At 40.8% G+C, this 13175-nt stretch overlaps 1 protein-coding gene across 1 annotated transcript in view; it reads left to right on the forward strand.

The window, feature by feature from the left end:
- The window catches only part of STIM2 (stromal interaction molecule 2), a 300518-nt gene extending 288699 nt beyond the window's left edge, over window positions 1-11819 (forward strand). Inside the window, exons 12-13 of the mRNA XM_007955656.2 lie at window positions 5014-5281; window positions 11342-11819. Of these exons, the coding sequence (XP_007953847.1) occupies window positions 5014-5281; window positions 11342-11819 (746 nt within the window). The remainder of the gene's footprint in view (window positions 1-5013; window positions 5282-11341) is intronic.
- The last annotated feature ends 1356 nt before the right edge of the window (window positions 11820-13175 follow it).

Consider the following 13175-nt stretch of genomic DNA (forward strand, 5'->3'; position numbering starts at 1 on the left):
TTGAGTTGTGGTGCTGGTGAAGAATGCTGAAAGTACCATGGACTGCTAAAAGGACTAACTAGTATGTCCTGGAGGAAGTGCAGCTGGAATGCTCCTTGGGAGCAAAATGGCCAGACTTTGTCTTACCTACTTTGTTCATGTTATCAGAAGAGATCATTGCCTGGAGAAGGATGTCATGCTTGGTAAGATGGAGGGTCGATGAAAGAGAGGGGAAAGGCCTCATTGAGATGGACTGACACAGTGGCTGTGGTGATGGCCTCACGTATAGCAGGGATCACGGAACTGGCATGGGATTGGGTGGTGTTTCATTCTGCTGTGCATAGGGTCACTATGCGTCCAGGGTGACTCAACAGCACCTAACAACAACGTATGCTGAGAGTTGTAGAACTTAATTATCTGTGTGACATTGGGTACATTCAGTTCTTCTTTGGTGAAGTGAGTACAATGAAATAAAGATATCCAGGATCTTTTCTAGTTCTCTAATGTAGGAATTAATGTAAGGGAAAATTCTAATATTTTCTTACTATTTTCCAAACCTTTCCATATTAGAATTTGTATTTGTGTGTGTGTGTGGGGGGTCTTCTGCAGTAATAAGGGAGTGAGTCAAAAATTCTAAAATATTCCCTTTAATTTCACCTCATTTTCTCTTTTGATGTTATTCTAGTAGTTACTTCTGTTTGAATCATTTTATGACTCTTTTAGTAAGTACTTTCTGAGCGTCTACTTTTTACCTAGTACTGTGCTCTGTGTTGTGATACAGTGTTGAAGATGGTACACAATTATTGCCCCCCTGGATCTTAGTGTAGTGGAGGACAAACTAGAGCAATGCATTGAGATAAGTCATGTAATTGGGGAAATATACTGTGTTAATGTTTTGTGAGCAGAGAGGAAACTCTTAATTGCAAACTTGAAGGGTTTGAGGAGCTTCTGGGAGAAACTACCATTTAAGCACAGGTCTGAAATGAGAGATCAGGGGAGACATAGGGAAAGGAGGCCGGAGGTGAGAGAGAACATTATACTTCTGAGGAGCTGGGAGAAATACAGTGTTGCTGGTATTCCTGTAACAGCTGCAGCACTACCTTTAAAATAGAAGCTAAGTAAGCAAGGAATTTTAAGCCATGCTAAGGAGTTTGACTTTAATCTTATCATATTTTAAGCAGTAAGATGTCAAAATTCTTTTCCATTTTAGAGTGATCATGCAGATTGCCGTATGGAAAATAAGAGACTGGTAAAAAGAGTGGGTTTGGGAAGGAAAACGTTGAGTTCACTTTGGGGATCTGTGGTCATCCAAATGTCCATTAGGCAGTTAGATATAAGAAGAAAGGTTAAAGCTGTTGTTACAGGTTTGGACTTCTGTCAGCTTCCAATGATAATTGAAATCATGACAGTGGATGAAATTGGGCAGGAAGAATAAGAGGAGCAAGAACAGAACATGGCCTAGAAGAGAGCTTTGTAGAAGACCAAAAATTAAGGGGCAGGTAAATGAAGGGGTGAGAATGTGGTTATAAACATCAAAAAGAAAGGACAAAGTAATAATAAATGTCAAGTGCTGGTCATATGTCTAGCAGGATGGACTTGTTCATCATGACCTTTGTGAGAATAGTTTCAGTGAAGTGGTGAGTTTATAAGCACTTTACAGTTTCTTGGGGGAATGAGGGGAAAATGAAGCAGTGGAGAAAGTAACATTAGGTAATTTTTCACAGGTGGAGCCATAAAAGAAAATAGAGATAAAGAACTAAACCACACTCTGGGATAGAGGAGATTTTTGTTGTTGTTGTTGGTATTGCGGTTTGTTTGCTTTTGGGATTTGTTTTTCAGCATTTAAAAAAAAAATTCTCATGGGAAATAGCACTAATGGAGAAAAGATGAAAATAAAGGCAAGGGAAGGAATAATCAATAGAGTTGTTTTTGTTAGGTGCCACAGAGTCAGCTCCGAACCATAGCGACCCTGTGTACAACCAGTCGTGCCAGCCCCACAGTCCTTGCTATACCTGAGCCCACCGTTGCTAGTCCACTAGTTAGCACCCACTGTGTTAGTCCATCTTTTTGAGGGCCTTTCCCTCTTATTTGTTGACCCTCCACTTTACCAAGCATGATGTCCTTCTCCAAGGAATGGTCCCTTCTGACAACATGACCAAAGTAGGTTAGATGAAGTCTGGCCATTCTCGCTTCCAAAGAGCATTCTGGCTGGACTTCTTCCAGGAAAGATTTGTTAGTTCTTTTGGCAGTCCATAGTACCTTCAGCATTCTTCATCAGTACCACAACTCAAAAGCTATCAGCTCTTCTTCGGTCTTCCTTTTTCATTGTACAGCTCTCACATACATAGGAGGCAACAGAAAATACTGTGGCTTGGGTTAGGCTCACCTTAGTCTTCAAAGAGACTTCTTTGCTCTTCAGCACTTGAAAGATGTCTTTTGCAGAAGATTTTGCCAGTGCAATATGTCTTTTGATGTATCGACTGCTGCTTCCTTTGTTGTTGATTGTGGAACCAAGTCGATAGAGTGAGACACTTGAACTACTACAGGTAGAGAATGAGACAGGTGGAAGGGACTGAATATATGAACTGGAAAGAAAAAAATGTAGTCAGAATCTCAGTGTCCGATGTCTGGATATGTAATTTCAGTGATGGAGCAGTTCTGAGTGATGGCAAGACAAAACAGGAAGTTTGTGTGGAGTAGAGAAGAAATGGAAGTAGAGGGGAAGGTTGCTTAAGGTGTTGGATAGGTCTCACAAATGATATTGCTTCTCTTGATTTATGTTAGATGGACATAACAGTGAGAATGCCTGGGGAATGACCACTGAAGTGAGGTGAAAGCTTCATGTAGTTTGATAATATGACCTTTAAAAAAAGTCTTGTTAATAAGAGGATATAGGACTATGGGTTTGCAGACAACATTAGGGAATGAAGAGGCCATCAACCTTTGTCCTGATGCTGCAGTATGTGACATGCAAGAAGGAGCAGCTTCATTTTTGAGAAGGTTGTACTTAGGAGAGCTGTGTTTCTATTAAGGCAAAGGAATGAAATGCCCATCCAAGGAAGACATTAAAAATGTAGGGGAAGTTTGTTTGCCACCGATATAGGCCTAGACTGAAACTAGGAACAGAAGCAAGACTCTCTAAGATTTCTGGTTAGTTTTACAATGATCATTGTTCAAAGAACAAGTACTGGACTCAGTTCTGTTCAGCTAACTCACTGTGAGATTGTACATACAGTGTTTTCAAATGATTTCTTTGATTATTAAATTCTTGAAGTTTATATGAGTTGCTCTATCTTAAAAGATACCTGTGGTTGCCAGCTACCCAGAGAGACCGAGTAGTTGAACCTGTGGGCTCGGCACCATAGTCCCAGAGGACATCAAGCTCAATTGGCATAACATACTACACAAATCGTGGTTCCACCTGCTACTGTGGCGAGTAGCAACTGAGATCTGAAAAGCTTGCAAGCTGCCATCTAGATACAGCGATGGTTCTCTCCTCGTCCAGGGCCAAGAAAAATGAAGAAAACCAAAAATTCATGGAAACAATCAGTCCCAGCGACTGGTACACCATCCATTCTGCAGCCTATACGACTATGAGACCAGAAGAAATAGACGGTGCTTGGCTACTACTATCAACCATTTGGAAGAGGATCTTTGTAGGAGATCCTGGATAGACAAGGGGAACAATGTGGAACAAAACTCAGAATCATTTGGAAAAAAAAAAAAAAAAAAAACGGGGAACAGGTTTACTGGCCCGATGGAGCCTGGTGGAACCACTGAGACTATGGCCCCTAGCTGCCCTTCAGGTCTGGAATTGAGCACACACCTGTAGCTTCCAGCCGAGCAGTAGACAGGCATACTAGTTGAGCATTTACCGGAGGTAGATACAGTCCTTGGAGAGAACAAGCAAGAGAGAAAGAAGGGCTGCTCAGGCACAGGGAGATAGCTCAGGGGGTAGGAGTGCATGGAGGGATAGACACAGGGAAGCGGTACCTTTTGGGAGGAAGTGGGAGAGGAGATGTTGCATTGTGCTAAATTGTGGTCAATGTCATGAGACAAAGTGTATGTGATCTGCTGTATGGAAAGTGTATTTGCTTTGTAAATTTTCACCCAAATCACAATAAAAAAAAAGATACCTGTGGTTAAGAATCCTACTTTGTTCTGATAGTGTTTTTCTTTCAATGTTAAAATTCATAAAAAGGTTTACAACAAAATACAGACTCTTTGTAGTTAATGCTGTATTGATCTTTATATTTAAGGAATGGTTATTTTGGGTGAATTTTTAAGCCTTTCTGGTTAGCAAGGTTAGATTTTATTTTGAAACATCATGTATCTATGTCCACTTCTATTTATTTTTAGAACTGTTTTCATGTTTGTTACTTTTTTATTTCTTAGTTCCTAGCTTTCCTGAGATACATTATATAGGTGGTAACTCACTCACTGCAGTTGAAGTCGAATCTGAGTCATAGTGACCCCTCCTTGGGTTTCCGAGGTGGTATCACTATGCATAGTAGATTGCCCAATCTTTCTTCTGAGGAGTGGGTGATGGGTTTGAACTGCCAGCCTTCTGTTAGCAGTCACATGCCTTAGGCACTATGCCACCAGAGCTCCTAGTTGAGGTGGTGGTGGTGGTGGTTTTTGTTATGTGCCATCAAGTCAGACCCGACTCATAGCGATCCCTCCTTGGGTTTCTGAGGTGGTATCACTATGGAAGTAGATTGCCCAACCTTCCTTCTGAAGAGTGGCTGCCGGGTTTGAACCGCCAGCCTTCTGGTTAGCAGTCAAGTACCTTAGGTACTGCTACCAGAGCTCCCAGTGTAGGTGTTAGTAAATAAATAACTACAGTTATTAGCATCCTCTACCCCCTAGTATGTGTGGTAGAGGATGGTAATAATTGTAGTTATTTCATTCGTAAAGGTGTATTGAATGGTGACATAGCAGTGACAGCTGTTCTTTTTTGTAGTTATCTGTGTTGTACATGAAAAGAGCATTGAGCCTTCTGAGTGTTTTTAATCATCTTTGTTTGGTTTTCAGGGACCATGGCTAAGCCTGCTGGGTCGTTAGCCAGAAGCAGTAGTTTATGTCGCTCTCGTCGCAGCATCGTGCCGTCCTCGCCACAGTCTCAGCGTGCCCAGCTTCCCCCACATGCTCAGTCACACCCCCGGCACTCTCACCATCCGCAGCACACACAGCACTCCTTGCCGTCCCCTGATCCTGATATCCTCTCAGTTTCCAGTTGCCCTGCTCTGTATCGAAATGAAGAGGAAGAGGAGGCCATTTACTTCTCTGCTGAAAAGCAATGGTATCGGCAATGAATAAACTACAGTATATGGGGGATTGGGTTAGGGTGAGGAGTGGGTAGGAGTGGTACGTTGTTTTAGTTTTCTGTTGCTGAGTAATAAGTTACTACTATTGAGTAGCTTCAAATAACATCCATATATTAGTTCTTAGTCCTGTAGATCTGAAGTCCAGGCTTGATCTGTCTGGGTTCTCTATACAGGATCTTACAAGGCTAAAATCAGGGTGTTAGCTAGGCTGTGTTATCATCTTATGTAGGAGGTCAGCATAAAATCTCATGTTATTTAAGAATTCAATTCCTTGTGGATATAGGACTGAGGTACCCATTTCCTTGCTTGCTCTCACATGGGGGCTCCTAGAGCTCCTCAAGGTTGCCCACATTCCATGCCACGTGACCTTCTCCATCTTCAAAGCCAGCTACAGAGAATTTCCTTCCTGTCAAATTCCTTCTTGCCTTTGAATCTCTGACTTCCTCTCTCTCTGACTTCTAGACCTATATGTTTAAAGGGCTTAGGAGTTCAGGCTTGCCCAGATTATGTCCCTGTATTTAGATCAGCTGGTTTGGCACTTTAATTACTTCTGCAGAATCCCCTCACAGTATCATCTATATTAGTGTTTGATTGAATAACTGGAAGAAGTTGTATGTACATCAGGGGCTGGGAATTTGGGGACCATCTTAGAATTCTGCTACCACAGACATGTACAAAAATATTTTGAGATATGATTGTGTAGATATGATACAGTTGGCTCAGGTATGAGAACATAAACTTGTCACATGAACAGTTTTATGTGTAAAATATAAAGGCACAGGCTTACTCATGTACTTGAGGACAGAGCAACATCAAATGTGACTGAGGTTTTTTTTTAATAATTGTTGCTATTTATTAATTTATTCTGTTACTGTGCCAATATTTACTAGCAAATCATCAATATGAGATGTCAAAAGTTTAAGAAAATGTGAAGGACTTAAAGGAGGAGATGAAATTTATAACTTATTTTTTTCTACTGAATGGATATAGCAGCAGCAGTGTGTTCCCATCCAGCTTAGTGACACTAGTGCTCCATGGGATGTCATTTCATATCTGCTGCCCTTGAGGCGCTCTCTTTCTAAATCACACTATTCCTTTTGAAGCAACATGGATTGAGTGCCAGAAAAACTGGCATGTGTTTCTAACTGTGCCACTTCTTAGAGGTGTGACCCCAAAGTGTTACTGTCTTTCTAGGAGAAACGGGGGAACAGGCTGATGATGCTCTCATGGTCCTTTGTGGCTCATATCACATGAGTCTAGTCGACATTACCATCAAAGAATTATTTTTCATGCTCAGCTGTTTCATCTCTCAGTGAAAGTAAATTTTATTATTAGCAAGTAGTCATTAAATCGCAGTCCTGCAGAGAGAACCCAGACTTTCTGTCCTCATTGTGGTTGCAGAACGTGGTGCAGCTTCCCTTCGTTTGGACTTTATAATTAGTGTTCTGTGTGCCTTTGCAGTATGACTAGTCACCAGCAAGACAGCTTTAATAGTAAGATTATTTTCAGTGACTTCTGGAAATTAGGAAAGTTCGAGAGCTGTGCTTTCCAGTAGAACTTTCTGAATTGATGGAAATATTGAGTCCTCATTTCAAATAGCAATGCCAAAAATTCACAGGAGAATTTGAATTCAGAAAACGTTTCTTCCTTCCTCTCCCTCTTCAGTCTCTCATGTATTGTGAATATTTACAAAATAATAATAATAGCAGCAATTAATATTTAGTGATTTTTGTGTGTGTGTGTGTGTGTGTGTGTGTTTTATTCATTATACATACACATGTGCACTTATTTAAATTTCATTTTCAGGTAAAGTCTTGCTGTACATGCATTTACTTAGATAATTTCAATTCTGCATCACTGTGGGGGAGAAAAAGAATATGAATAGTATGGATGATTAAGGAGCTCTGGTAGCATAGTGCCTAAGGCACTTGACTGCTCACCAGAAGGATGGCAGTTCAAACCCACCAGCCACTCCTCGGAAGGAAGGTTGGGCAATCCTACTTCTGTAGTGATACTGCCTCGGAAACCCAAGGAGGGGTTGCTATGAGTCGGGGCCGACTCGACGGCAAACAACAACAACAACAACAACATGGATGATTAAGCTCCGCTTTCCTAGTAACATGTACCCTAGAGAGAAAGGGGCATTTTAAGGTGAGCTATGTCTCTGCTCCAAATCTGATCAGTTACGAGGAAGAAGCAGCACTGCAGGTGATTATTTGTTTTGAAATTAGAATGTTAAAACTATTTAAAGATTAATCAAATTCTCTTATTTTTTTAACCAGAGAAATTAAGACCTAAAAGAATTAAGAGATTGGCCTCAGATAGCACAGTTGATTAATGGCAGGACCAGGATGGTAATCTAAGCCGTCTGATTGAGATCAGTGTTGTTTTCACACATTATTTAGATTTTAGAGACTAGTTTTTGAAATATTTTTAAACTAGCTTAGAATTTCTCACACAATGCAGCCAGGCCACACAGAACAGAAAGTAAATTCATAAAAGTGTAACTAACTCAGCTTCTGACTCTGGAAGCTGACCACCGTCAGGTCCCTGAGCTGTATGCTATAAGCTAATGTCCATTTGGTTTACAAGCAAGCCTAGTAGTCAAGTCTACCAGTGATTGATTTCTGAGGCTGATCATTTCTTCAGATGTGATTCTTGCCCTCTGTTGGCATTACCCATTATCAGATTGTAAAAGCATTTGAAAATTATGTTGTCAATGTAACTGTATGACATGAAGCCATTATTTAAGTCTTACTTGCTTTGTACCTTTTAGGAGCTTGTAGTGTAGTAAAGATGATCTTCATATACATGTGTGAGTGAAGTACACAGAAATAACTAAATAAATTCACTAATCCAATTCATGTGTAACATATGGTATTAACATAAAACGCATGTGGAAGGTAAGTGCTATATCTCTGGTTAACCTGCCAGCCAATAACATAAATAGTGATAGTCTTCGTGGGCCATCCAAGGTAAGAGGTCTTCTGGTTCATTCATTCAATAAGTACTGATTCCCTCCTTGCTGTGTGCTGTGCCTTTGCTAATAGCTTGAACTACCAAGACAAGTGAGACAAGGTCTTAGCCTCGTTCTGGCTAGTCAGTTATAAACATATATGTTCTTGTCTTTCTACTCTGTCTTTAACTCTGCTCCTTCTCCCGTCTTATTCTTTTGCCAGTTACATTTTGCCTTGATCCCACCTTTCATTTCTTAATCATTGCCTTCATAAAGTGAACAGTTTTCATGGCAGGCTCTGTGCACACAAAAGTGAGTAAGACATGATCCCTGTTCTTCCTTGCATTCAGTTCATTCATCAAGCACATACTTGCTAAACACATGCTGTGAGCTTGCCACTATTCTAGTGCAGAAAATACAGACGGTAATAAGACTCCTTGTCCTCATTAAGTTCCCTGTCTTCTGAGAAACTGACTACAAGCAAGTTAATGAAAAATGTCATGTTAAGTAGTGGCAAATTCTAGGAAGGTAAGTAGGTCCAGGTAAAGGCAAGAGAATGCTGTTTTAGAGAGAGTGGTCAGTGGAGGCGTCTCTGGAGGGAGAGCAGTTGAACAGTGATCTGAGTGATGTGGAGAGGTAAGCCAGGTAGAGATGGGGGGGACAGCAGGCAGGAGGAGCAGCAAGTACGAATGGCCAGAGGGAGTCACAAGATTGGCACTTTGGAGGAACTGAGGCCATGGTGGAGTTAGGCAGAGAATGTACGACGTGTGGTTGGAGAGGTAGCCAGGGGCCAGACTGTACAGGGCCTTGCAAGTTTTGACCAGAGTTTGGATTTTACCTTGAGTATGAAAGGAAATGCTGAAGGGCTCTGAGCAATGGAAAGCTGCGCTCTGACTGAGTTTTTAAAATCACTTCAAGGACTGTATAGAGAAGTGACGTGAGAGGGAGGAATAAGAACAGAAGCAGGGAGCCCAACTAGGAAGCTGTTCCAGTTGTTGAGGTGATTTCCGGTGCTTCTGGAAGAGAGTGGAAGTAGCGGGAGTAATAAGACGTGGTGGATTTGGGAGTATTTTAAAGGAATGGCTGGTAGCATTTGCTGTATCTGGCTATGGGGTTATCAGCTTTATTTTTCTACCCCTCTTTATTTCCATTTCTACTGTGGAGAATGGAAAGGGGGAACAAAATTCACAAAGGAATAAATCTGTGAGCATTTGTTGAAAGCCTCCTTTAAAAAAAGTGGCATTATATCGAGTCTTTCACTCCCTCCCCAACCACTCCCTTACCCAAATAAAAATCGCTATCAGTCCAAATGCCCGCGTTTTCACTTCTCTGACAGCCGCTGAAACGTGCACCACTGATTTCTCTGACCATAGTCACCCAGCGCTACGCCATGACTACCTGCCTGTGTAGCACTACCCTGTCTCACTCAAGGCACTGAAGCTGGTCTGATCTCATAAGTTAAAAAGGGCATCATTGCTCAGACTCCCAAAAAGACACACACCAGCCACAAGCTTGAAGGTCCCCTCTGGGCTCCCACACTCCTTTGGGTTTAATAATTTACTGGAACAGCTTACACAGCTCATAGAAAATGCTGGACTTATAATTATCACTATATTGGAAAAAGGATACAAACGAAGAGACGCATAGAGTGAGTGAGGTATGGGAGGGTTCCCAGTGCGGAGCTTCCGTGTCCCAAAAGGGACACACCTTTCTCTCACCTGCGTGCCAGGGAGCCCGTGGAGCTTCTGTGTTCAGAGCCCTATTGGGTTCTCATTAGGAAGTGCACACTCTAGCCCCTCTTCCCTGAGGTCAGATAATATCATGAGGTGATCATGAGGTGTTACATGGTGGGTCTTTCTGGCTTGGCCAGCCTACACTCTGATCATTTTACCACCTCACCTAACCTGTTAGGTTAGATGCCCCTATTGAACAAAAGAACTCCACTGCCATTGAGTCATAGTGACCCTCTAGGGCAGAGTAGAACTGACCCATAAGATTTTCAAACCTTTAAATATTTAAGGAAGCAGACTGCCTGATATTTCTCCCATGGAGTGGCTGGTGGCTTCACACCTTTGACCTTTTGGTTAACAGCGTATTGCTTTAACCATTATACCACTAGAGCTCCATCTCTGTTGAAAATACTTAAATTCCAAGCTTGCAAGGGTTACTTCTCAGGAACCAAAGACAGAGGCCTTAGTTGTTCTTAAGTGCTGTCACGTCAGCTCCTGTACATAGTGACCCTGTGTACAGCAGAATGAAACGATGCCCAGTCCTGCACCATCCTCACGGTTGTTGCTAGGCTTGAGCCAGTTGCAGCTACTGTGTCAATCCATCTCATTGAGGATCTTCCCCTTTTTCATTAACCCTCCACTTTACCCAGCATGACATCCTTCTCTAGGAAACGGTCCCTTCTGACAACATGACCAAAGTAGGTGAGGTGAAGTCTGGCCATTTTCTCTTCCAAGGATCATTTCGGGTGTACTTCTTCCAGGCAGATTGGTTCATTCTCCTGGTGGTCTGTGGTATATTCATTATTCTTCACTAACACCATAATTCAAATGCATCAGTTCTTTTTCAGTCTTCCTTATTTATTCATTGTCCAGCTTTCATATAAGATGATTGAAAGCACCATGACTTGGGTCAGGTGCACCTTAGTCTTCCTTTAGGAAGCTGTATTTCATCAGATTAATGGCTGAAAAATAAAGAGGACAGTAACTAAAATTGTTTTTCAAATATATAGCATCAACGCTATGATTTAAAAAGGAAAATAATACTGACATCAAAACATAACAGTAACTGAGATTATAAGAAAAGAATCTATAAGATGTTTTCATTGCTCTGGTAATTAAAGGTGTAATTTAAGTTATAATACTTCTTAGATTGTGAGATTTCATTATTACAGCTTGTCATCTTATTAAAGTTATAATTTTCTAATTTTGTTGCAGTAATACAGCATTTTAGCCATTTTCCTTGTAAATTCCAATATATTATATAATGAACATTGTTTCAATTAGAATTAGACTGGCTGAGGAGCATGATGATTTCAAATGTTTGCCTTTTGCCTCCCTGTCTCATTCAGGGAAGTGCCGGACACAGCTTCAGAGTGTGACTCCTTAAATTCTTCCATTGGAAGGAAACAGTCTCCTCCTTCAAGCCTTGAGATATACCAAACATTGTCTCCTCGAAAGACATCCAGAGATGAGCTCTCCCTTGAGGGTTCATCCAGAGGCGAGTCACCCGTAACTGCAGACCTCTCCCGGGGCTCTCCTGATTGTGTGGGCCTCACAGAAACCAAGAGTATGATCTTCAGTCCTGCCAGCAAAGTGTACAATGGCATCTTGGAGAAATCCTGTAGCATGAACCAGCTTTCTAGTGGCATCTTGGTGTCTAAACCTCGGCACACGTCATGTTCCTCAGCTGGCAACGACAGCAAGCCGGTTCAGGAAGCTCCGAGCGTTGCCCGGATAAGCAGCATCCCGCATGACCTTTGTCACAATGGAGAGAAAAGCAAAAAGCCATCTAAGATTAAAAGCCTTTTTAAGAAAAAGTCAAAGTGAACTGGCTGACTTGATGGAATTCTGTTCAAGTGGCATCTTTAAACTTTTATTTCCCACCCTCCACTCCCCTTTTTTTGTTTTTGTTTTAATTTTAGGAATGTAACTCCATTGGGGCTTTCCAGACTGGATGCTATAGTGGAATGTCCTTATGGGCAACTGTCTACTGTCTGCTTATTTAAACAACTAGATAATCAATTTGCCAAGCCCGTTATTACTGAAAAAAAAATCATTTAAGAGATGAGACAGTTTACAGTCATTTCTGCATATTTATTTCTGCTTTGTTACTGGTGATGTACATACAACATTTTGTTGAAAGCCACTATGGACTTACAAGCTTTAATGGACTAGTAAGCCAGCATGGGCTTGCAAAAATTTCTTGTTTACCAGAGCATCTTCTTATCTTTCCACAGAGCTATTTACATCCTGGACTAAATAACTGAAAAGAAGTAAAACTAATTGCACTACTGTTTTCCAGACTGGGGGAAAAAAAATCTCTGCAAGTGAAACTGTATAGAGTTTATAAAACTATGGATTTGGGACTGTTTTCTTTTAGATCAAAATGGGTTTTTAAGTAGAACCTAGAGTTTCTAACTGACTTGATTTCTGGAAATGAAAACCCACGCTTTTATTATGGGAAGCTTCTTTAAATGCATTTAATATTATAAAGTTTCAAGTCCTGCTGTAAAGTTCATGTTCTTTTGTTTTTCCCAGGGCTTTCACTGTGATTTACTGCATTGCAGGCTGTATGATAAAATGTAAATAATTTAAAGAGAGAAGACTCTTGATTCCTTATGCAAGTGAAAATGTGGAAACTTGATTGAAGGACTTAAAACATTCACAAGCTCAAACTGAGGTGGGGAGGGTAGTGGGGATTCAGGCACTTGTTTACAGACTTTGAATACTGCAAAGGATTTATGGTTTGTGGACAGTTTGTACTGTGGAAAAGATAATAAATTGGAGATGTTATTGTGTGGGATTGTGCTGATTTTTGTTGATAACACTCCCCTAAAACACTGTGTTTCCTGGAGAGCCATGTAAAACCATCTTGTTGCTTAATTGCAATATAAGAAACAACAATGTTTTGGAAATAAGTTGTCAACAAATTTCTTTCTATTTTATATTGTTTGTCATATTTTTATGTAGTTTGAAATGTTTAAATATTCTAACATCAAGATTAACAAATACAAATTTATGGTGCATTTAGATTGTGTTGCATTAATTTGTAAATTTTGGGGCTCATAAAACTGGTAGGTAGTCTATAAGGGTAGCTCTTATTGTAAGGATTAAGTCATATAGAGCAACAAAGTGTGTTAATATTTGGGGAATTTCTGCTTCAAGCACTTCTTTGAAGAATTC

This window comes from Orycteropus afer, unplaced genomic scaffold (genome assembly GCF_000298275.1).
Source record: "Orycteropus afer afer isolate SDZICR_OR568_19922 unplaced genomic scaffold, OryAfe1.0 scaffold00525, whole genome shotgun sequence".
Classification (NCBI taxonomy): domain Eukaryota; kingdom Metazoa; phylum Chordata; class Mammalia; order Tubulidentata; family Orycteropodidae; genus Orycteropus; species Orycteropus afer.